This window comes from Taudactylus pleione, unplaced genomic scaffold (genome assembly GCF_031769625.1).
Source record: "Taudactylus pleione unplaced genomic scaffold, aTauple2 ptg000154l, whole genome shotgun sequence".
Classification (NCBI taxonomy): domain Eukaryota; kingdom Metazoa; phylum Chordata; class Amphibia; order Anura; family Myobatrachidae; genus Taudactylus; species Taudactylus pleione.
In genome coordinates, this window is record NW_028284556.1 from 31,299,935 (window position 1) to 31,326,512 (window position 26,578).

Consider the following 26,578-nt stretch of genomic DNA (forward strand, 5'->3'; position numbering starts at 1 on the left):
TTTATTTTTAAGGACCATTAACTACCCAATTTAAAAGCGTATGTTTACTGGAAAGGTTACTTCCTTTGGGAAATTTGTTTCTTGTCCATTAGCACCTGCCATTCTGTATGTTCTTTTCAGAGATCAATAATGAAAGCTGTAACTGCAACACAAACATGATCTCCATGTTCAGTTTTATTCTGTGTCCTCTCTTCCCTATACATGAAAATATAAGGTAAAATATATAGTCTTTTATAGAGCAAATCAGGCAACTTATTCACAGCTGAGCAAACAAAGGCATTTTTGCCTTAGACTACAGAAGGTCTGAGAGATGTGTGTAAAATCTCCAGTTTATGGTTTGTAACAATACCGGTGAAATGCTTATTATTTCTATGTGCAGTCTTTCCAGACAAACTCCAGTACAGACAGTAGTCTTTGCATTACTTTGTGTTGTCAGCTTGTGGAGAATTTATACTTGCTAAAGTATAGAACAAGATTTCAAACTTGTACATTAATACCATAATATTTTCAGTCAACTAGCATCACAAATTTCTTAGGTAAAGCATTGTACTGTACATGTTGCAGACTATATTTGAAAGAGTGGTGTTCTGGTCAGGTAATGCCTAGCGTGAGTGAGCCGCCAGGTCCCATGCAACTATGCTAGCGTTGTGCGTCTTTTGGTCACTCAACAGGAGATTGTGCTGATTAATTTGATATGTGACACTTGTACAGCCATGGCCAAAAGTTTTGAGAATGAAACAAGTATTGGTTTTAACAAAGTTTGCTGCTTCAGTGTTTTTAGACCTTTATGTCAGATGTTACTATGGTATACTGAAGTAAAATTACAAGCATTTCATAACTTCCCAGACCTTAATCCCATTGAGAACTTGTGGTCAATCCTCAAGAGGCGGGTGGACAAACAAAAACCCACACATTCTGACAAACTCCAAGTATTGATTAGGCAAGAATGGGCGGCCATCAGTCAGTATGTGGCCCAGAAGTTGATTGACAGCATGCCAGGGCGAATTGCAGAGGTCTTGAAAAAGAAGAGTCAACAATGCATATATTGACTCTGCATAAACTTAATGTAATTGTCAATAAAAGCCTTTGACACTTATAAAATGCTTGTAATTTTACTTCCATATACCATAGTAAGATCTGACAAAAAGATCTAATCTTTGTTAAAACCAATAGTTGTGTCATTTTCAAAACATTTTCCATGGCTGTATATCTGTATGCGAATGAGTCTGTAAAAAGCTGCAGCCGTTGCATCGTAGCACTTTGCATGCTGATTGAGAGGCTTAGTTGCACACAGATTTACAAGTCTCACATATCAAATGAATCAGCACAGTCTCCTGGTGCGTCCCAGTCGCATCACATTGCAAAAAGAGACGCTCAGCGCTAGCAGAGTCTCACAGGACCAGGCTTGCAGAGTGGGGCTGTTTGGCACGACTGCAGCAAAGATGAATGAGGACACATCTGTAGTATCTTTTCTTGTGCAGGTCCAGTTGTTCTGGGCATGCACATATCGCAGTTTTCGGGCAATTAGCTCTACAATAATTAAATTAGTTGATAAAATTGAAATGTGTGTAACAGCTGGCCTAAAATACAACTGGTGCCTCTCCAAATGCCCTGCTTTAATTACATACCCTACCAATGCATTGAAAACCCTAGAAATATACAACCAAAGTTATATATGAAGACTTGGCACATTGGAGCTCATTTAGAGCCTAAATTTCTGCACATATGAGGGAACACAATGTGTAATTTAGCATTCTTCCTAACTTGCACTTACAGACCTCTATACCTGGAGAGGTGGCTTGGTGGCATGCAAATGGCCCTGAAGTACATTAAGGGAGCTTACACCTAAGTGTGACGTGCCCTTTATATGCATGGTCTATTCTATTTAAGCTCAGGTATTTGCAGCTTTAAAACCAGGGCTCTTGTTACAGCTATTGCATGGAGGTGAAAAGTGTTGAGTTCTTCCATATATACTGCTACCAGCACCAAGCTATGTTCATTAGAGATCTTCTTTCTTCTTCTCTTCTTCTTCTGATAAAAATAAAAAATCCTCTTGGAGGGTGAGAGATTGACTTGCCATGGAGACATTACTTGTATGACAGGCTGGAGACCTTTTCACATGTAACCAAACAGAGCAGCTTTATTATTTTGAACTAACTGTATGAACATCTTTTCCTTTCACAGATCTTTTCAAGGAAGTTTCTGGAGCAGGAGATACATGTGACCAGAAGCAGCTGGGGTTACTTCTTCATGATGCTATTCAGATCCCACGGCAGCTCGGGGAAGTGGCAGCTTTTGGTGGAAGTAACATTGAGCCGAGCGTGCGCAGCTGCTTCCAACATGTAAGTAATGTTTTAGAAAAAGTCTAAAAACTTGGGAGCTCATGGATATTAAGCTTATTTAGAAATTCTACAATATAACCAGTTAGCAGAACACAACTATAGTTCATTACATGTGATTAAATGTTATTGGTGAGATGTACTATGCAGACAGTCATGGCTATAAAACAACAATGGTGCTCTGAATAATAGAGATTAACATAAAGCTCAAGAGCAATGCGCAATGATTATAGTAGAATCCAACAACGGCGTACCTTAACACCATTACTGCGATTAGTAACTCATGAAGTAATTTGGCTCAAGATCCCTAGAAAATTACAGAAGAAATTTGAGGCTTTTGAATTTGTCATATCCTGTGGCTTCTTCTCAACACCTACTGAACACAATTGATGAGTATTTCAATATCTAATTGACCCAAGTGTAATACTTCTCTTTACTGATTATTTGTTCTGTGAAAACTGCTTCTACTTCTGATCCTTGTGGTTAGTACAAAAAAGCTTAGAAGTATTCTTACATCAAAACTGCCTGACCTTTTCAACTTTTTATTCAGTCACCACAACAACCACACTCTTGCTAATACACAAAGAAGATAAAGACCCTATGTCATGCAGGAGTTACCAGTCGAATTCTAGTCATTAATTCCTGAATGTTGGCCAGAAAAATATTTGCCAAAATTCTAGCCAACTTACAGCTCCCTAAATTTATCTTGATTATGTGTGATTCGTATTGACATGCACTGTACAACCCTAGCAATTGATTTAGTTTGCTAGATTTACTCTTCTAAAGCATCTACTTTACTTATTGCCTTAGATGCAGAAATTACTTTTTATTGCACTGGCTGGTCCTTGAGCAATCGGGCCTAAAATGGGAGTTTCTATCCAGAATCACTCCTTGTTAATCTTTCCCTTGCTACTCCCTTTGGATTTATAATGGCAGCATATATTTACTCTTATTGTAGAGATAATAGCCATCAAGATTTGGCATAATTGTGGCAGAGCAGATATTGAGTTTGGTCAGAACAGATATAAAATGCTCCACATACTAAAAAATTGTTAGAAATTAATTTCCACTTTATGTGGCTACAGTAAAATTCCAAAATCTAGGGATAGATATCATTAGCAATCTGGAACCCCCTTTTTGGTGAACAATTAGAATTTGGAATAGATATATGTACTGTACTGGCTACATCATCCATTTTAAAATTTATATTTTTCCAAGAATTGTATATCTGCATCTGCTGCACTATGGAAAAATATAGATTTCAAACCAGGATTTATAACCTCCTGTTTACACACCTAAAGCCAGCATTAGATTCCTCAACAACTTGACTAATTCGGGAATTTGTCCTACCTGTTCAAACTTGCACGAGTCACACAATCACCCTTCTATAGCCTTTTTTAATAGGCTTCTTCTGAAGGACTCTCCTATAGACCATTAGCTCCCTTCGAGTGATATTGTCTTAGCAATCACATCCAAGTCTTATTTTTCTCTTTACCATGTAATATATATTTTTTTTACACCTTTGGCATCCAGCTTTAGTTAGATTGAATATAATATTTCTGAATTTTTCTCTCCTTTTCTGGAGAAATTGCCAAGAAAGATGTATATTCACATATGGTAGCCATGCCCAACTATCGAGAAATTTTGATTGGATGTTATAAATCTTATTGTGAATGTGTCAGTTGCAGAAGTTCTTTTTCATCCAAATATTCCCAACTTCAGCAACCGATACTGGACCTCACCAAACATCTTCAAGAAAGCTCATTTCACATGTAGCCAATTGCTTGATGGCCTTTTTCTGGACCAAATCAGAAGTCACAAACTATTGCATCAGTGGAATGTATATGAAATGCAGTTTATGACCAGCATATTGAGCAATTCCTCCACTTCTTTTTCCAAAACTTGACTCCGTTCAAAAACTGTCCACCCCCAATTCTTTTACCCAAAGGACACTACAATCATGATATTTAAGGTGCGTATCCACTAGGCGATGGGGTAAAGACAGTATGATTACAACATCGTAATCGTACAGTTGTTCCTCATCCCCTGTAGTGCCTACACTGAACGATATGTCGTTTAGTGCAGGCACCCTTCCTCATCCCCGAACATGCCCAATCTGTCGTTATCGGCAGATTGACCGGCATGTTCAGGTGATGGTTGATGTCGAAAATGACCAGTGGGAGCGTGCATCACTGGTTGTTTTTTACATTGTCATGCCCGATTCATGCACGATTAATGAGCGATTGAACGATACGTAGTAATCGTTCAATCGGTCTGTTTAATCGGCAAGTGGATACGCGGCTTTAGGCTCAAAAGTTTATATGTATTTTTATTGTATTTATTTGATGCTTTCAGTAAACTGTTTTAAAAACAAAAAACAAAATGACACAAATAAAGAAGAAGGGGGAGGGGGATAATACCCATAACATTTTTGTCATAGAAAATAATCCATAAAACGTATACACAGATTTTTGCCATATAACATGTAACAGAAGATGATAAATCCATAAATCATTAACATAACTGAACATATAAATAATATAATAAAACTATTGTCATTTTATGAAATTTAGGGTAACAACCTTTATGGATAGCGTATTTTATAGTATAGAAATGCTCATGTAAAAGTCAGCCCTGCAACATCACAACGTGGGCAGCTGAAACAGTAACTATGTACTAGTCATTAGTCTGTTGTAGGAAATAATGTTTGACAGGTTTCCTGGGATTGTTTTCCCCCTACATACTAAGTGGCACTTATCTTCAGACTCCGTTCCTAATTGTATTGGTCATGGCCCCCAGTTTTGAAGGTCTCTACATAATAATGTCTTTGTGTGAACAGCTGTGTGCGGTGGTTGATTTATAAGGTATCATCTCTTAGGAAAGGTATCATCTCTTAGGAAACTAAAGTAAAGTTTCCGCACATCATATCTCTCAGCTTTTATTCATAATGAGAATGATAGCAGCTAACAGCTGCAATTTAGGAAAATCTAGGTCAGTTGGTATTGAACTTTTCCTTGTCTATAAAGCCTTTAGTTAGACATTGATAAGTGTTTTTTTTCCAGTAATGCTTATTAGTTTTAATAGCACAATAAATCTAAAACGTACATCAACAAAAATAAAAACATATAAGCAGTGTTACAGAACTATTTAGAACTATAAAATACAATTGTATAGAAAAAAAAGCACAGCATATTACTGACAATCATCACAGTACAATACCAGCTCTGGAATTCTGCCGGTGAGTATTAGGGTTAGGGTTAGGCATGAAGAGGAGGGTTAAGGTTATGCTGCCAAAGGGGATGGTTAGGGTTAGGCTGTGGTGGGTCAGGGTTCGAATACTTACAAACATTCGTCAGGATTTTGACTGTCGGGATTCTGCTGCCAGTTTTGTGACCGTCGGGATTGTTACGGCCAGGATTCCCATTCCCATAAAACTACAGCAGCCAGAAAGCTGCAGAAAGGGGAGTGTGCAGTATATAGCACCACAGAGGACCAAAGATAGATACATTAATGAATGGAATCATCAATGCTAGATTAACAACAGGGCAGCCAGGGTGGTCACATTGGGGGGTTCCACACAGATGGATACATCACAAGCATGGAGTGGCACTTTGTAATATATTGGCGTTTCTGTGTGGGATAATGTGAACTGGGGGCACTACAGTGTGTTTACACATTACCTTTTTAATAACATCACCATTATATCATATTGACATGTTTATTTCTAGGGGCCCCCACATGTTAGTTGCTCTGGGGCAACCACAAACTGTAAGCCCTGGGCATCATCTTGGCGTAAGCCAAATCGAGATCAACACCAGCGCTCCTAAAGCTTATAATATTTATGAACAGTGTTTCTACAATTGTAGAGTTACCTTTCCTGGTCCTTTAGAATCATTCACCACAGTCTTCCAAGCATGCAGACATAGGTGCTCATGCACAAGCCAAGTCATGGCAGCAATAACCTTTGCCACAGTAGAGGGATGCAACACATACTTATAAATAATTTGGATAATATGTTCATCAATATTGAGGACAAAAAAAACAGGTTCTCAGATCCAGTGGTGGACCATAGGTGCAGTAATCCTGATCTTGGGCAGCTGGTCATCATCATGCTGCCATAATGATCACCCTATTTTTAAGTGGAGGCCTGGGGCATCTCATCTGCCTTATTGTTAATATGGCCCTGGTAGGCATGCAGCTTGGTGCACACGGGGGGTTTGACCATCCAAGGTGTTTCATAGTGTGCATAGAGTGTGCTGTGTAAATTATACCCTCTGTAGAGTTTCTAAGGCAGCCAGTGGTAAATTGTGGAAGCCACTATGGAAAAGGGCAGCAGGATTTGTAGCATTTTTAAAATAGCAGCTGTCTAGTGATTACCTGCAGCTAGAACAGGGGTAGACCCCGTAAGCTACTTAAAATATTATATTATAATATGTGTTATTTCACAGTGAGAGGAAACAGTTGAACTTAAAGTATAAAGTATTCGCCTACTCTTTCAGCTGTCAAGACTTATTGCGAACCCTGTATGTTTTATTAGTTTTTCCTTACTATTTTATTACTTGTGAACTAAATGCTCTACAGCCATGCAGCACTTGTATTTCATATGTTTGTAGATTTCCATAGCAAATCTGGTAACCCTAGTCAAAATTACATCAGATGAATGTTGATATTTCTTTGTATTTGAAATACATATTATACAGCATTAAAACAATAAACTCTAAATAGCCTAGTATTGGACTGTGCATATCGTAAATGCATGTTATTTGTTTTCATTTTTGCTAGATTTTAAAAGGGGTGGTTTAGACTTCAGTTTGGCATGGTTCAACTGCGGTCATTATTTGGAGTAGTTACAATTTGATTTGCATTTGTATTTCTTAATTTTTTGTAGCCAAGAAAACATCAACAAACTGTTGTGATAGTCTATGATATTGTTCTATTATATAGATCTGTATTCCGTAGAGAGATAGGGGCTGATGCAGAGTAGATAGCAAAATGGGTGTAAATTACTCAAAAAAAAGTGCACGCAAAAATAGAGTATTTCCGCAGATATGCAGGGCCATATACATTAGACTTTTATAGGTTTTTATATGTACTTATATAAAAGTCATGCTTCCTTGCATGCAGTTATATTCCAACCTCCATATGCAGCAATGAATTGTTTTGACAGGTGAGAAAATTGCACATGCAAGTCAGAAATGCTGTGATAGGAGCCATGATAGTTACTATTTGTTTTACACACTTTGTGCACAGCAGCGGATACACAGAAGCATTGAATATTAATGTTATGACAGGCAACTATCAGCAAGACAATTTAACTGCAAATTGAGAAATGTAAAGCAGTCCGAAAGCACATTGTGGTCTAATGTGTTTTATTCTTGGAGTTTTCCTTTGTATTCACTATAAAATATGCATGTATGGCTTTCAGTTTCCAATGTGTTGCTTTTGGTGTGTTTTGCACCACTCTAATGTAAAAATGTCACTTAATGCATACTTTTCAGCTTTTTAATGGTCCAGCTGGCAGAGGCATGAGGGAGTGAGTGTGCCCAGAAATGTTTGCCTTCAGACACCAAGTGTGATGGAGCACTAGTGGGGATGCCAGTGATGTCAGTGGGAGAGATTCCGTCTCTGCTTGAGCCGAAAGCTCTCTGGGGCTTGCGGCAACGAGACCCTACCACAAGGGTCTCGTCGCAAGTCCGATGGTAGCGACGGTCTTGACCATCGCGACCATCTTCCTGGCCGCTCGCTATAGCTGTGGGTGGTCACCCACAGCTATGCGAGCGGCCAGGAGGCCATTCTAAAAAAAAAAAAGATGTATATAAATATATATTTTTTTGGGACAAATATACTTTTAGGGATTGTTTATGAGACAAAACATTTTTTTGCGTAATTTGCACAGGCTCAAGTCCAAAATTGCCATATGTATATATATATATATATTGCACACCACGACCACAAACAGTTATATATGTATGCATATATAAATACATATATATATATCTCAAGATCTATTTAGCAGGAAATCCAACTATACAGTCAGGTGCATAAATATTGGGACATTGACAGAATTTTCATATTTTGGCCTCTATTCACCACCACAATGGCTTTGAAATGAAACAAACAAGATGTGCTTTAATTGCAGACTTTCAGATTTAATTTGAGAGTAATTACATCCAAATCAGGTGAACAGTGTAGGAATTACAACGGTTTCTATATGTGCCTCCCACTTTTTAAGGGGCCAAAAGTAATGGGACTATCAACTCAAAAGCTATTTCATCGACAGGTGTAGGCTATTCCCTCATTATTTCATTATCAATTAAAGCAGGTAAAAGGTCTGGAGTTGATTCTAGGTGTGACATTTGCATTTTAAATCAGTTGCTGTCGACTCTCAATATGAGATCCAAAGAGCTTTCACTATCAGTGAAGCAAGCCATCATTAGGCTGAAAAATCAAAACAAACCCATCAGAGAGATAGCAAAAACATTAGGTGTGGCCAAATCAACTGTTTGGAACATTCTTAAAAAGAAAGAACGCACCGGAGATCTCAGCAACACCAAAAGACCGGAAGACCATGGAAAACAACTGTGGTGGATGACAGAAGAATTATTTCCCTGGTGAAGAAAAACCCCTTCACAACAGTTGGCCAAATCAAGAACACTCTCCAGGAGGTAGGTGTATATGTGTCAAAGTCAACAATCAAGAGAAGACTTCACAAGAGTGAATATAGTGGGTTCACCACAAGATGTAAACCATTGGTGAGCCACAAAACCTGGAAGACCAGATTAGAGTTTGCCAAACAACATCTAAAAAAAGCCATTACAGTTCTGGAACAACATCCTATGGACAGATGAGACAAAGATCAACTTGTATCAGAGTGATGGGAAGAGAAGAGTATGGAGAAGGAAAGGAACTGTTCATGATCCAAAACATACCACCTCATCAGTGAAGCATGGTGGTGGTAGTGTCATGGCGTGGGCATGTATGGCTGCCAATGGAACTGGTTCCCTTATATTTATTGATGATGTGACTGCTGACAAAAGCAGCAGAATGAATTCTGAAGTGTTTCGGGCAATATTATATGCTCATATTCAGTCAAATGCTTCAGAACTCATTGGACGACACTTCACAGTGCAGATGGACAGTGACCCGAAGCATACTGCAAAAGCAACCAAAGAGTTTTTTAAGGCTAAAAAGTGGAATGTTATGCAATGGCCAAGTCAATCCCCTGACCTGAATCCAATTGAGCATGCATTTCACTTGATGAAGACAAAACTGAAGGGAAAATGCCCCAAGAACAAGCAGGAACTGAAGACATTTGCAGTAGAGGCCTGGCAGAGCATCACCAGGGATGAAACCCAGCGTCTGGTGATGTCTATGCCTTCCAGACTTCAGGCTGTAATTGCCTGCAAAGGATTTGCAGCAAAGTATTAAAAAGTGAAAGTTAGATTTAGGATTGTTTCGTTTGTCCCATTACTTTTGGCCCCTTAAAAAGTGGGAGACACATATAGAAACCGTTGTAATTCCTACACCATTCACCTGAGTTGGCTGCAATTACCCTCAAATTAAATCTGAAAGAATGCAGTTAAAGCACATCTTGTTTGTTTCATTTCAAAGCCATTGTGGCGGTGAATAGAGGCCAAAATATGAAAATTCTGTCAATGTCCCAATATTTATGCACCTGACTGTATATTAAGCACTAATCAGGCAGCTTATCTTGACTCATGAAGTTGCAGTATACATGTCATTCTAGTAGATGGTGCACCAAGACTAATAGCACATATCATAGAGCTGCTCATATTACTTGCAGCCTTTCAGAGTTGCTGTAGGTTAATTTCATGAAAACTTCATAACAGAAAGCACTATTAAGTATTAGGAATAAAATTATAAATAAATAAAAAATACTTCATACATAAAGACAATAATTCATATTATATATTCACAACACTGGTAACTGAATTCAATTCATATCTTTAGACTGAGTACTGCCAATACATACACTTAAGACCTTTCCTTGGATTAATAAATCAATGTTTTTTTGATCAAAAGAAAAGTTTTTCCAAATAAACCGTTACTTTCCAACAGTCGTTAAAGTGGCTTGTAGGTTATTAATTTCTTTGCACAGCTTGTTGATTAGTATATTTAACCAGAAAAAAATTACTAATAAAGCATGCTTATTGGACAGCAATAAAATGTTGAAAAAAAGCCTTTTTAACTTGTATACAGTCACTTAGCAACCATGGGCTAACAGTATCCTTTTCCCAACTTGTTAGCTGAATATATTGCTACTTTGCAACTCTGCACTTAACCACACAGATACCATATAATCTCTGGTAGGTTCCTTATGGTAGCTGCACAAGAACACAGTCCAGATTCTCAGTGAGTCAGTTAATTACTTATACATCCTGTTGCTGGTTATTACATCGGATCATACAGCCAATATGGAGAAGAATGTATACAGTGTGTACTTCTCTCCTGGGTTTGGTCATCTGTTATCAAACCAACTGTGCAGCCTCCTAATCCAATTTTAAAAGAGCGTCTGTGCTTTCCCAGTGGCAGCAGCTTCTCCTACCAAGGGGGAAAAGGAATAGCTTGAGACTTGCAGACAAAGAGGAGATCCCAGAGAGTCTGGCCAGATAACTCTGGCGAATTCAGGCAATATCTAAGGGATTTATTTATTTATTTTATTGTGATAAAGCTCTGTCCCTGCGATTCCCCTCTGTAGCCTTATCCCCATTATTTGGGGCAGAAAATACAGTGGCAAGGTGCCTGCGCGATCGCGCCCCCCACAAGCGACCGGGTCACAGTGCAGGATGGGAGACCAGCTGAGCGGAGCCATGGAGGACATCACTGGAGCACCGATCACTGGCCCTGGACTCAGGAAAGTTACTTCTTTTTTTTTACTTTTTTTTGGCTGGCTCCGGGCTCTGCTCTACCTGAGCAGAGGAGGAGTGCGGTAACCGAGGGGAAAGCCTGGATAACGCCACCTCCAGGTGGCGTTATTATCACAGGTCCTCCCCCGGTATTTTTTCATATTTTATTTTTAGTAAATCTCTGGTCGATCGCATTTCCCATTACAATTATGGGAAATGCGATCTGCTCACTAAAAATATGTGATAATTAGGGCTTGTGTAGAATTTTACGAATTCTACTCCAATTGCCATTTAGTAAATTTAGGTGAAACTAAAATAATGTGAAAAGGGTGTGAAAACACCCTTTTTCACTTTATTTTAGTAAAAATAATGTTAATAAATACTTTGTCCGTGCACATCTCTACATTACAGTGCCCCAAGATAATTTTATGCTGCATTGCAATGCCCCCTGATTACAGTATTACCAATTAAAATTATGACACAGTATTAGGCCTTAAGTTCATATTCTGCCACATTAGTGCCCTCCAATTCATATTATACCACATTATTGTGCCCCCAGTTTATATTATGCCACACTATAGTGCCTCCTGTTCAGATTACGCTACATTAAAGTGCCTCCAGTTCATGTTGTGCCATATTATAATGCCCCAGTTCATATTATGTTATACTAAAGTGCCCTCCATTTCATATTTATTGCACCATATTTGTTGATGGTGATGCTTCAAGTGCTCCATCACAATTGGCAGCTTTTGAATCTTACACAGCAGCCCCACATCTACAGGGGTGAGAATATTGAAGTTTACAGTGAGTATATTTGCAAAGGAGGAGAAGAATACAACCAACCAGCTCCGAGCTGAGGGGGATGCATGAAAATCCATTTTGAACGTAGATCTTCTTAATTTCAGCACATTGCCCCTTTCTGAGACAGACCTAATCTCAGAGCTCAATTCCCACCCAAAGGCTGTAATCAAAGAGTAGCCTTCTCTCCAACAGTGCCGGGCTCACTGATTAGCTCAGCTGTGCTTATGAGGATGATACTGGAGCCCCAGGGGATGAAGGTTATATCATTGTGGAGCTTACCTAGAGTCACCGTTTTCTGGCTTGGCAAAGTGAAAACAATAGTTTCGCAGGCAATTTCAAGAACTTGGTAGGAAACTTTACCACCTGGGTCCGTACCCCCGAAGCCTTTTGCCCCAAAAGCAATAGCACCCGCCTGCACCCACTATAGCTACACCCATGGCTCCTTATTATATTTATTGTTTTGATAATTTGGTTCTTTTCTTTACAGATTTGTGGGAAATATTTTGTTAGTGAGTGAAACCTGGCAAAGCTGTCTATTTATTGTTAACAAAACAATAAATATAATCAAAACAAGCATTATGGTTTTATACAATAAACCAAAACAATGTGTTACATTTGTTTGTAAAATATCCTGGTAATTTTTTTCATGGAATAAATTTTGTGAATTTAAAACCTTTAAAGAACATGAGCAATAATTTAATGGACTCTGGAGCTCCTTCAGACCCGATCGCTAAGCAGCGGCCGCTCGCTTGCAAAAGGGGCCGGGTATGCAAATCAAGCGTTCGCACTTTGCGGTGTTAGGGCGCCCTCTATGTCCTAGAGAGCGATGGCAGTGAACGTACGCAGGACTATAAAACCTCCCACCTGTCACTCGCTGCACATATCATCTCCAGGAAGTGTGTATTTAATCGGGAACATCGAGGGCCATCGGAGCTGCTCGCAGCGCTTGTGATAGACCCTACCCTCCTGCAAGCACTGCGAACAGTTCAGGCTAAAGATCAACCAAGTGACGTGTTCAATGAGGCTACTTTGCTAATTATGCACACCCATTAAACTCCGTTCTGACGGCCAGACACGCCTGCGTTCGCACATCCACACCCCCGTTCACAAGCACCTTCCCCTGTTACCACCCACAAATGGCGCTTTCTGTCACTCAAAGTAGTGGTCAGTCTTTGTGCAACGAGCGCTCAATTCCCGATCGCTAAGACTGGCTTGCGCACGCGCATTGCGAACCATATGCACGCGCAGATGTGCGATTATCGGCAACAGCGAGCGGCCGCTGCTTAGCGATCGGGTCTGAATCAGCTCCTCTGTATCTTTATCCTGTATTTCATGTTCTACCACACTCAAAATTTTAGTAAATATAAATAAATAATGGTAAAATCTAAAATAGGCTATTATGTAGTTAGCATACATAAATAAGCTGAAATGGCCATCTAAGTTTTTTTCAATACTGCTAATTTACAGCAGCAGCAACAGATTTGATAAACTGCCTGCAGTTGCTGTGATGGATATCTTCCTGTCAATCAGACTTGTCAATAAGGTCACAACACAACATTTTTCATGAAGTCTATTCAATAATACTAGAGAGAAATGTTATTTATATACGAAAAAAACCATTGTAATTGGGCAGATTGCTTTGAAATGCCAAGTTAGAATCCAAATAGTGGCAGCTATAAAATAGAGAATTACAAACTAATGTACCAAAATTAAACACCAGTGCATGAATAAAACATCAGTCACACTCAACTTTCTACCAAAAGTGATGAAGGTGCAGGTTGCTTGTGTATTTCTTAAGAAAGATAAAATAGCCTTTATTTTGGCATCTCAGGAAATAATAAAGACAGGTACTCACATATAAAGTATCAAATAACTTAATTTAAACTTCTAAAAAGTTAGTAATGCAGACAAGGCATAAAAAAGAGTGTACGGTCTTATAAAGCAAAATGAAATGAAAGTTACACCGATAAAAACAAATGCTGGCTGATTCCCCTGCATGTCAATGACCAGCATTTCGTGAATATAAGTCACAAGAGAGAAAATCCCTGAATGAGTGACAAATAGACCCTACTAATGTGGTGGACTGTCATTGCTCAGCTGAAGTAATTTTACAAAGACAATAGTGGCATCTACTATTGTGATGTATATTTTATATCATAGACATTAACCACAGTTGCAGTTTTTCCTTTAGGGAGTAACACAAAAAAATGCTTAGGGATACCAACTTGTGAGCAAGCCACTTAAACTACAGTGAAAAAACACAAATTAATGTATATTAGGGCGCTAGTCTACCTGGTGACAATAATTACTAATCACATTGCGGCTTTCTAAAGGGTATTGCTCCCTTTCAATTAATGCAGATTAATTTCATGAAAACTTCATAACAGAAAGCGCTATTTAATTAGTAGGAATAAAAATATAAATACATAAAAAATACTTCATACATAAAGAGAATAATTCATATTATATATTCACAACATTGGTAACTGAATTCAATTCATATATCTCTACTGCGGAGAGAGGTGTCTCTCTAGAAGCTTTGGGACTAGTGCCCCTTCAAAATGTCACTATGGGGCCCACAAAGTTCTGACTACGCCCATGTAAGGAGTTGATAATTTTTGCTTTTTAAAGCAAAATGTTAATGTATCAGATACTGTCAAATCACATGACCCCATTATATTATTAGTACTGTACACTATGTCAGACTGGGTCATAAAGGGCCCACTGAGGGAATTCAGTAGTAGGGGTCCTTGCTTAAGAAGCGTTGTCACCCCCCAGAGGGTATGTGGCCAGCCACCACCAACGCTTGGCTACTTGGTGTAATTTGCTACTTGGTGCAATTTCAATAGTTTCAATAGAAGAGAACCAAGCCCCCATGTTGATTATTGGTCCTGATCTACCAGGTAACTGACTGTCTAATCTAGTACCAATCTATAATTTGAGGTCTGGAACCTGACACCTAGAGGAGGGGGATAGGCCCACAGGCAGTGGGGCCCTCCGGGGATTTCCCTTGTACCCCTGTGGGCCAGTCCAACCCTGACTGTACATTTAAAACCTTTTAAATATGTGATTCTCAAGAGTTTATAATAGGGAATGTTAACATTTCATTTTCTATCCATGTAATTAATGACTCTGTAAATGTTTGAAACACTGTTTAACTGATCTGCATTAAACTCTGTGTATTCTATTATAAAACATTGAATGCATTGCTATAAAACATTGAATGCATTGCTATTAATATCTGTCCTACAATATAAACTATTTCCAATAAATTAACTAAAAATTGTCTCCAAGGCTGAAAACTCTACATTTTCACCATTACTGTCAATTAGGTTATGTAGACTCCATTGTGTAATCAGATTTAATAGATATTTTTTCATGATTTCAATAAAATGAGAAATGAGAGTAAAGGCACATGACAAGAGGTATTTTGTTTGTAACCTACTATACTGTAATTTTTTTATTTAACAGTTATTTATATAGCGCACACATATTCCAAAGTTCTTAACAGAGAATATTTAGTCTTTCACATCAGTCCCTGCCCCAGAGGATCTTGTAATATATTTTCCCTACTGCACACACACACATATATATATATATATATATATATATATATATATATATTAGGTGTATTTACTCTGTTAGAATCCAATAAACTTACCAGTATGTTTATTATTAATATTATTACTATTATACCTTATTTATGTGGCGCCACAATGGGTCTGCAGTGCCTTACATAATACATAAAAAGAAACCGTATGATCAAAACAAGAATGTTGTTTTTGGATTACCTATAATAGCTTTAAAAACCTTGAAACTGTGGTGCTACAAAAGTGTCATAACAGAGTGTATTTTCAGCTAAGATCTGGAATGTGTTAACTTAGTGTGATGTCATTTTATCCCTATAGACTCAAAATAAGCCAGAGATCAATGTGAAACAATTCATTGAGTGGATGCGTTTGGAGCCTCAGTCCATGGTGTGGTTGCCTGTGTTACACAGGGTGGCTGCCGCTGAAACTGCTAAGCATCAAGCCAAGTGTAATATCTGCAAAGAATGTCCTATTGTGGGGTTCAGGTAGGTGAAAATAATCTACTATACTAAGATATGCTTGTAAGACTACAATCATCTCCATGCTCCACGCGGTCATCATGGGAGAGCAGTCTCATCAAGATATCCAAACCTATACAGGGTATTAATATTATATATGTCTCTATCTGTTTATATATTTTTATGTATATATATATATATATATATATATATACATACATAGGTGGTCATAATACAGGGAAATTATACTTTGTTTATATGTAGTGGCTTTAGTTCTACAAATGATCTGCAGAGACTATATCGGCATGCATTTTCCTGTATGATGAACCTCAGGTCTCCGCACATGCATATTTACTGAAATAACTGGAAGCTGCTTGTTTAATAAGGGAGTTAATGAACGGTGAGTTAGATATCACTGGTGAAGTGTCTCTAGTTGCCACATTATCCTGACAAGCCATAATATACCTGCTTGCCTTTACCAGCCATAAATGTTACAGTGCCTTCTTTTTATTTAACAAGCCAACTGCATTAGACTTGCCAGAGTTACGGTGCATACACACTAGACGATATTTTGCACGATTTGGCCGATTCCGATGCATCGGAACGACAAATCGTGCAAAATGTACAGTGTCCTTTAACGATAACGATGCCTATGTGCGGTCCCGCGGGTCGTTTGTCGTATCCTCAGATCTTACCTACATGCAGTAAAATCTGCCAATCTTGTGAACGAGATTAAGGTCATTGGTCAGATCGTTTGTCAGATTGCACAGTTTATGCAAGATATTGTTTGTCAGAGAGTGCCGGGGAAGTTCAAGGGAAACCATTGACGAAATCGCATCTTTTGCGAGTCGTCTAGTGTGTACGCACCTTTACATAACATAATGGAACAACTTCAGCCCTTGTGGTGCACCAATAGCAACACTATTACCAGATTATTTTTTCCAGATTACTGCCTGCATTAAAATAATAGTATCCCCATAATTCTGTAGTGTATGTAATGGTCCCAACCCCCTACCCCCATCATCTTGAACCCAAACACTTTTTACTTACCTTATGGCTTCTATTGCTCGGCCCCTCGTGATTGCAGCTTGTGCCTTCCTGCCTTCTTCTCTGACTGCTGCTCCTCTCAGCAGCTGCTGTGTCTCATGTATCACTCATGCTGACTAGTATGAGCTTGCCCTGCGGCGCCCACATGCAGGTTAGGACTGTCATGTTCTGCCACTGAGATAGAACATGCTGGGCAGCAGTAGCCCCCCCTAAACTTCCCCCTCTCTCCAAGCAATCCCCTCCCAATCGCGGCCTGGTAAGTCCCACCCGCTTGTAGAAAGGGACGGGCCTTGGAGCAGTGGGGCACACGGGAAGTATACGGCGGCCGCAGAGCCAGTCCAAGCCTGTTTGTAAATATTTTTTAGTATAATTTATATAATATGTATGCTAATTAGTAATAGTTAACACAGATTAACCATTGGACGTTTTAAAAAGGTCTAGACTTCAGCTTAAAGCCAAACAACACACTTGTAAAGTTTTTGAGGACACTAGTAATATTTTTGTTATAATCACATTGTATAGTTGAATATGTGAACTGGTATTTAAATGTCACCCAGGATGATCGTCTCTGCTAGTTCTGTTCTTTACACAAAAAGACGAATTACAAGTGCACAACTCCAACATTACTAATTTGTATATATAATACATTTTACAATAGAATTTTGCAATAAATAAATAGAGGTTTTGGCATAATCATGGCCATGGTTATGGGCCTACCCACCGCAGGTAACCTCTGAGGGTAGGTCCCTAACATACTGGGGTTGAAATCCAGAGCGCAGGACACCCCCAAACAGGCCCAGCTGAGCCACCCCAGGGCATCACTCTAATGAGGAAAGGTGAAGTGTAAAAAGGTGTAAGATAGATAAGAGCAGCTGCTGCTGCATATAGTAAGGTTAAAATTAAATATGTGAAAATAATACATACTGTATATATTAAACAAACAATAGAGGTGCTAAAAGTGCAAGAAAGGAAAAATGTGTTTATAATGCGATGCCCTGAAGCAGCCCAACCAAAGCAATCCAGGGAACCCACGCCCCACAAATCAACCCATAGCTGCACTACAGTATAAAAATTTGTAGGACTTACCTAGATTGTGCTTCTTACTAAAGTGCAGTCAAAATGCCAGATCCCTGCTTAAAACCAATAGGGGACAGGTGGGAAGGGGTGCTAGCCTAGGCTGAAGGTGTCTCATGTCTTCAGGTGTGCATATGAGCACACTAAATAGAGTATGTAGAAAAGGGCCCTAGACTGCACACCCTGAATATATATGTAATGGGAGGTGCTACCTGTGGAGACTAGTGTTGCAAACACAAACACAAAAAGAAGAATTACAAGTGCACAACTCTACACTTCACCTATGTATTATTTTCACATTAGCAGCCTCTTAACCCATGAACTTTGACTTCTTTTACTCAGTTAAGCTGATATCCTCCTTTTATCCATTTATTGTCTTTACATATTTTTTATATTTTTATAATTTATTATTTTATTATTTATGTGTTCTCTTCAGTAATTGTATTATTGTAACACTGTGTCTATTATGTGATTTTTCAACATGTATTTTATTTTCTGTCATAGAATAAATATTTATTTATACCACTGTTGCACTTTATATACATTGATGGTAACTATTGCACTTTTAATTCATATTTACTACTATATGCGCTAGCACTTTGTAAGCAAACTGGTCGCCTATTTGAATCACTTTATTCTCTAATATATATATAATATATATATATATATATATATATATATATATATATATATATATATACATGTATATAATCAGGGTGTGCAGTCTAGGGCCCTTTTCTACATATTTCCGTTCTTTTACAGTAAATTCTTTTGAGAGAAGCTTTTTACAGATACTGTAGTTCTAGTACTTTTCATAAAATAAAACTCGATGCATAGACATGCTACAAATTGGATTTTTAGTGAGTTGCATAGAAAATGTGTATTATCACTTTATTTCTGTACATCCTCCTGGGCCATAGATTGCAGTATTAAAAATTAGCCGTTTGAACAGCAAGCCAATAAAGATGGTTGATCAAATTACATTCAAGATGTTTTTATCTGTGTAAAAGGAAAAGTATTAAAATTGTGCTTGGCAAGCCATATTTACTAAATTTTCCGCACATTATGTGATATTTTATATGTGTTAACCATCTACTGCATCCTTCTTAAACTTAGCAACACTTATTCCTCTAGCTCTTACTACTCATACTATGACAAAGTTAATAACCTTGCTTTCAACATTTAGCACTAAATTTACATGGCAAATTTATGGATAAAGTGCCTAATGCTGTTTACCCACTGGTGTTAAAAATAAAATGACAGTCACACTCACACTATATATCAAATGTAATAGGCAGGCAGTGGTAATAAACATTTGCGATCTCAGGAAGTACTGTAGAGTGAATATAAATAAGATGAGCAGACATTATCCAAAAAACACAGCAGTGCTGCAAATGCTCCAAACTGCAGGTGGGTATAAGGTAATTAGGACCAGTGGGTTCCATTCCAATACCAGTTTATATGCTTTTACTAGCATTAAAAAACTCTAGTAGAAACAAGACTTTTGACACCAATGTGTAATGGACCAAAGACAGATTGAATATGTCAGAAAATGAGATAGCTCTTTGTAGAAAGTAATATACATTATATTGTATATGTATTATAAAAGGTGATACAACCACTTAAGCACCAATACCTGAATGTCTGTAAATACTGTAATCTATATATAAAAAAGGCTAATGCTGCTCCTCGCCTCTATGGGGGGAATTCATGTGTGTTGAGCCCTGGCGGCCAATAGATGGCGCCTGACAGAGTAATTCCATTGTTGATCCGTTCGGGCGCGTACAGCCGCCGGTACTGACATCTCTACTCTCAGCCCCTCGAGCTGGCGAGCAGAAATTACAGAAAAGTGACCCGTTTCAGCGCTCAAACGGGACTTTGCGCATCCGCAACAATGTTCAGGCTAACGTTGCTCCTCACCTCCATGGGGGGAGTTCAAGTGTTTTACGCACTGTCCCCCGAGCTGCAAATTACTGAAAAGTGACCCCTTTCAGCACTAAAACAGGACTTTCCGTGGGCACGACAATGTCCCGTCATTTTGACGAGCTGCTAGCTAGTATCTGTATAACTACTACTTTCAGATATCATTGCTAATAAGATGTTAGTTTTCATGCAGTCGCTTCATTGTACAAAATGTTGTATTTTATAAGGGATAATACATCTATTGGAAATTACTAGGATTACTACAGGAAACCTTATTTTCATGACCTCTGGCTTAAGCCACTATAAGGTTACAAAACACCTTGGTGATTTTTAATAGGTTTAAAATTTACACGACACGAAGCAGTATCTAATTTTTAAAATGCTTCTCCAATACGTTTATTATATAAAACCATATGCAGTGCCGGATTACCACATAGGCTGAGTAGGCATCGGCCTATGGGCCCCGCGCCTTTTAGGGACCCCGTGAAACAGATCAAAATAATATTGGTTCGATCTTGAAAGAAAATTACAATCAAGCTTTCTTAAATTGTTTCCAAAAGATTGAAAAAATTAATCAACTCAAAGAAACTAAAACTTTACATTAAAGATTGTATAGAGAAATGACTGTATTAATGTAATGTACCCATTAACAACTTAAAGTCATGCTTGCCGACATTCTGGCAGCCCCCTCTGCCAAGCAGGGGGGCGTGGCGCTGCATAGGGGGCGTCACCATGCATATTCCCGTGTAATGGGGATGGAGTGGGGGCATGGTCACAGAATTGCGTCATTTTGGCCCCGCCTCTGCTACACAATGCTGAGACTACCGGCATTGTGAAGCAGGGGACGGGGTCATGATGACGAGATTCAGCGCGGATCGCATAATCCGCCCCCCACTGCTTGGTTTTGTCTAGAAATTGCCGGGGGGGGGGGGGGCGGCGGCCGGCCGGGAGGCTTGCCCACTTCTCCAGGGGGTCGGGAGCGGCATATGATTTTCGGGAGTCTCCTGGCCGAATCGGGAGAGTAGGTAAGTATGCTTTAAGTATATTAACCATAGACATCTGATTTACATTACAGTTTGTCTCTTAAAAGCTCATCTTCTGTCAGCTGTCAGTATGAAAAAAAGTTTCGGTGTAATCTACATATGGTTTATTAAAATTGTTGGTTGGTAGAATTAAAAACATTTTAGGAGATAGTTCTCGAGATTTCGACTGCCTAGGGGCCGCGACAGGGTTTATCCCAGCACTGCATAATGGGGCTGAAGCTGCATTGAACAGGCCACATGTATATTCATATATGCTGATTTGCATAAATCTGACAGATCTGCTTGTGCATTGAGAGCCATGAAGGGGAGGGAAGGGGCAATCTAATGGGGACTGAATACAGTTAGGGCATGTTTGCGTAATTGTGAACAGATGCAGATGAACACAGGGAAGGACATACACCTGTCAGAGCTGTATCAATTGTGAGGGCCTGAAGGGGTGATGTATGCTATTGATTTGATAATTGCAGGTTCACTGCTGAAACTAATAGGTGTTTTCTTAATTTCTGGTGCATGAATTATATAATTTTGTGAGCAGTGTTTTAGACAGATTTTATATATTATTTGTACACAGGATGGAGAGTTATACCTTCTGTAGTCAATAGTTTATTGTTTAATGTAAACTTAATAGCGAATGTGTATTTCTCTATCAAAATATAACTTTGATAAACTCAGAGCCAGATTAAAAATGAGACGGACTACAGTTCCGGGCCCCGACATAAATATAGGCCCATCATCAGTGTGATTAGCCACACAGGCGGCCATAAATCATAAGTACTGTATTCAAATTGTGTTTCTGTTTTCCTTATTACATTTTTATACACAATTAGACATTGGGGCCAATAGTGTAGTTGGTGTATATTTGCATTTGTAGTATTTTATGTCTGCAATATTTTTTAATTCAAAACTCTGTATCAGCCCCTATGGGGTCCATTCTTCATGTTAATTATCGGGTCCGGGCGAGTGGCAGCAGTGGAATACATATTCACCGGAGCATTTCAACATTGCTCCGGTGTGTAGACAGCTGATCTGAAAATTTGCTGTCTCAACGATCCTCTTCACTGTTCCTTTTGGAGCAGTGAAACTTAGCACTGCCGAGTCTAACGTAGCAGTGCTAGTGCGCCTGTGTGAAATGGGCTTCACGCAGGCGCACAAAGCCCCTGCGTCTGGTGGAAGGAGCCAGACAAGGGGCAGAGGGATCCCTCTTCGCAACCCGGGATTCCTTCTCATAGGGAAGGAACTGAATGCAGGAGCAAACGCTTTCTGAAGATGGCATATGCTCCCACCGTCAAGCTCCGCATATATTATATTTTCAGAGCTTGATTAATTTAGGTCCCCATACTAGTGTATGGGGACAGCGGGACAGATCGGGGGCTGAAAGGTAAGCAGGAGTTATCACTGATATAATATTTATAATGAATGGCTCCGATACTTCATTTCTACAAAAGTAGGTGAAAATAATCATTTTCACCTGCTTTTGTAGAAATTAAGTGATGATGAATACACGCCTTAGGGGTCTATGTACTAAGCAGTGATAAGAGACAGAGTGAAAAGTGATAAGTCAGTGATAAGGTGCCAGCCAATCAGCTCCCAACTGCCATCTCACAGGCTGTGATTGAAAAATGACAGTTGGGAACTGATTGGCTGGCACCTTATCACTTCCTTATCAGTTTTCACTCTGTCTCCTAACACTGCTTAGTACATAAACCCCTTAGTGTTATATAGTCATTAAACTTTCTAGCGATTTCTAGCATCATTTTAATTTATGCAATATACCTTCAGCTATTAGTTTCATTCTGTTGTATAAATTTGAACTGGAAAGATCGGCACCATTACACAATGGGAATGTACACATATATTGAGGAAAGCTTGTGCATTTTACAATTGGTTAGGATATTAATGTGATGCCAGTTGACTTATTGTTTGTTGGGCTGGGACTTAATAAGCAAATATGTAGAAACTGCAGCTTATGTTAGAAAACTATTGATTCCTACAATATTGATTTGCAAAGTTATTATAGAAATATGTGAATAATGTATAAAAAATAGTACACAGTAACATTTATATATGTATATGGTTTTTTTTACTCATTTTAGGTATCGGAGTTTAAAGCATTTCAACTATGATGTTTGTCAAAGCTGTTTCTTTTCTGGAAGGACTGCAAAGGGTCATAAAATGCATCACCCAATGGTGGAGTATTGCATACCTGTAAGTAACGTTTCACTGATGATTCAAGAAAATGTATTGTGGATCATCATTTGAATTTTTTGTGAATGGGTAAATCGCGTTCTCGCACCAGTGTGGTTTCCATAAAAATACAATTTCAGACCACCAGGTCCTTTATTGAAAAAAAACAAGCAAAAAAACTAGATCTAGAAGCTTTATACACTTTCCACCTTTGACAAAACCATTGCCCGAATACTGACTATTCCTGGTCATTATCAGGATTTGCTCATACATGCCTACTTTTCAGGGAGATTGTGAAAACAACACCTGAGAGGCGCGGCAGTAAAGTGCGCGTGTACTGCTACATCTGAAAGACGTGTCATCCAAATTTAAACGATCCCCATAGCAGTTAGTAAAATCTATTTGTTGATGAAAACACACTGATATTTTTCAGAAAATACATGTAGCCATAGGGATCATTGGGCCTGATTCAGACCCGCTCGCAAGCGCTATGCGCTCGCAAGTGGGTCGATGGTGGGGCATTGTGCACGCGTGGCGTGTGCAATGTGCGTGCTCAAGCCCCGGAGCGAGAGAGGAATTCTCTTGCTCCAGGGCTCGCTACAAATGGGGCGGCTGTCGATGTTGATTGCTACTATTTCAGGGAGTCTCCTTGAAAATCAGGGAGAGTTGGCAAGTATGGATTTGCTATTATTAATTGAAAGCTAGTTTGTAGATAAAGAAATACAGTTTCACAGGAACCACAAATCAAGAATTTAGATTATAATGGATTGGTTACTGCAGCTCATGTGACAATGTCCTTAGTAATATTTAACATTAAGTAAGATTACAAGCTAAACTTCTGTGTAGATTCATAAATGATTAAATATGACCTACATCAACCTTTAATTAGTTATAAGTCTTTCGGGTTTCTTGTCACATGATTGCTTATTTATTCTTTCCACTTAGAGCAGAACTTTCCTTATATCAATTCAGATCACAACTTCTCGTTCCAGCTGAGATGTGGAATTGATTTGCATACTACTTAGTATGTGTGTATCACTCTTGAACTAGCTGTCTTTGTCAGTGTGAAAACTGAGCTAAAGTTTCTGGCCGGACACTTGGCACGGCTAACTCGCAAAGTCCGTGGTGCGCCAAATGGGGCAATTTGGTGTGATTTCAGGATCAGTGTATTTGGTCACATATGTAGGTATTACTGAGAAACAATATCTAGAATACAGGGTTGGTTTTTGGAGGCCATACTGTATCTTTAGAAGGACATAAATAAATAAGAAACCATGTAAGGATGGACAAATACATTACATGTTCTTGATCACAAATTTTCCGAGAAAAGACTAGAGGACCTTAATAATACATAGCCTACTACTATCTTTGCACTTGCTTCTAAGACTGATTCTTCTATCTTATTCTTCTCCCTCTCCCTTCTCTGTGCCCAGCGATAAATATTAATATATATATATATATATATATATATCTAATACATATCTAACATTTTAAACACAAATTTACCCATCAATGTTACCGCACGTAACTTTCATTGCAGAGCATCACCTTCTCTGTAGGCTTTTGGAATCTCAATTGTTGAATATAGTTGGTTTCAAACCTCTAGCAGATATTCGGAACTCCCATTTCTAAGACATTCAAGGAATGACCTATGCGACGTCTTCTATAGTTCATCATTTGTTACTTTAACCTCTGTAATTGCTTGAGTCATTATGACATTTTTAGGCCAACTTGTGTATCTTGGGCATCAGAAGTGAGATAAAACATCCATTATCATGCTACTTAGATTATGGTCATCCTAGCACATTGGAAGCAGAGGTTTCCTAACATTCCCGGAAGCACACACCATTGTAAGTCTGCTCTAGAAGATTTTTCATTTTCAGTCATGTAAAAAATAAGAGGGCTGTAAATGTCTTATTTAATCATTTAGCAGCTTGCAAAAAACACTTAGCACTTTTCAGTTGAAAAACCCTTTTTCGTCTATAAGTTAAAGATAGAGCATTTTTTCTATGTAACTGTAAGCGATTCATAGGGCTAAGATGGAACTCTTCAACCTTGCTAAATTACACACATTTTGTCATCATGTTTCAAACTCTCTTGAGTGCAAGGCATATACTTGTCTCCCTGAGGATCGATTCACTGTGGCTTTAATTACTGTTGGTGTGTTACAATGCTGCTCACTAATATTGTATTTACTCTAGAAGTGCAGCTTGCCAGGAATTATTAATTTAAACATCAACTTTTCCCTTTGCGGGAGTATATATAATAAAATATAAGATTGCTAATGAATAAAACAATGGAGCTGTTGCCCTCATTTGCAGAAAATGACATTAGTTGCATAACCATATATATTTTTTAAGAATAGTAATTTTTTTCCCTATCTTCATTTTTCTATATACATAAATTCTGAACGTTAACAACATAACAATAACATAGGGCCTGGTTCAGAGGTGCATACAGTGCAGGTTTGCTCAGTTGAGCAATGTTTTGCTACTGCGTCTGTGGTCTAGAAATCCCTTACTGCGCACGCGTGAACCAATATGTGTGATGGCATACGTATTTGCATACAACATGCTATGACTTGAGCTGGCATCTGCGATCCATGGGTGTTTCTGGGTTGAGAATGGGAGGTGACCTTAAGTGGTAGCAAAAGAGGTGTTGGTATGGGCATATTATGGGAGTGTCATAGGCATGTGGTGACCATCGGTGTGTCAATGGTGGAGAAATTGGATCCACCAGCGCAGTTGAGCATTGCTCAGATATGCAAAGTGGGCGTCATTGGGTTTGCTCAGTCCATTGCATGAAAGCACACAAGTGGAATGCTCAAGCTGACATTTGTATATTTTCGCACTTGCGAAGCCATGAGATATGGCAGCCGCACATGAACTGTGTGCACCTTTGAATCGGGCCTATAGACCAGTTTGATAAAGCCTTCAATCTTATTTTTAAATCTTAGACTCATGTCCTCAGACTGCTTTATGCTTACCTCCTTATCTTCCACGATGCATCACAGTTCTCCTGCTGGTGGCAGGGAATGAAGGAGACGGCTCTGAATAAAATAATCTCTCCCAGACAAACATGATTACTATACAATGCACAATACACTATGCAGCTGAGAAAAATAATAACATTGGAGCATTGAATCATGTAGCTTTAAATCACAGTATATATTAGCTAGTTGTATTCCTAAACTTTACTCCTTTCTGGCCTAGAGCTCCCCAGTTCTCCCAGTAGGAAACTTGTAAAATACAT

At 38.7% G+C, this 26,578-nt stretch overlaps 1 protein-coding gene across 4 annotated transcripts in view; it reads left to right on the forward strand.

Annotated features, from left to right (window-relative positions):
- The window catches only part of UTRN (utrophin), a 764,396-nt gene that overhangs the window by 696,810 nt on the left and 41,008 nt on the right, over positions 1 to 26,578 (forward strand). For all 4 annotated transcript variants that reach the window (XM_088474412.1, XM_088474409.1, XM_088474411.1 and 1 more), the window contains 3 exons: positions 2,185 to 2,342; positions 15,916 to 16,082; positions 23,236 to 23,347. In XM_088474412.1, the coding sequence (XP_088330538.1) occupies positions 2,185 to 2,342; positions 15,916 to 16,082; positions 23,236 to 23,347 (437 nt within the window). The remainder of the gene's footprint in view (positions 1 to 2,184; positions 2,343 to 15,915; positions 16,083 to 23,235; positions 23,348 to 26,578) is intronic.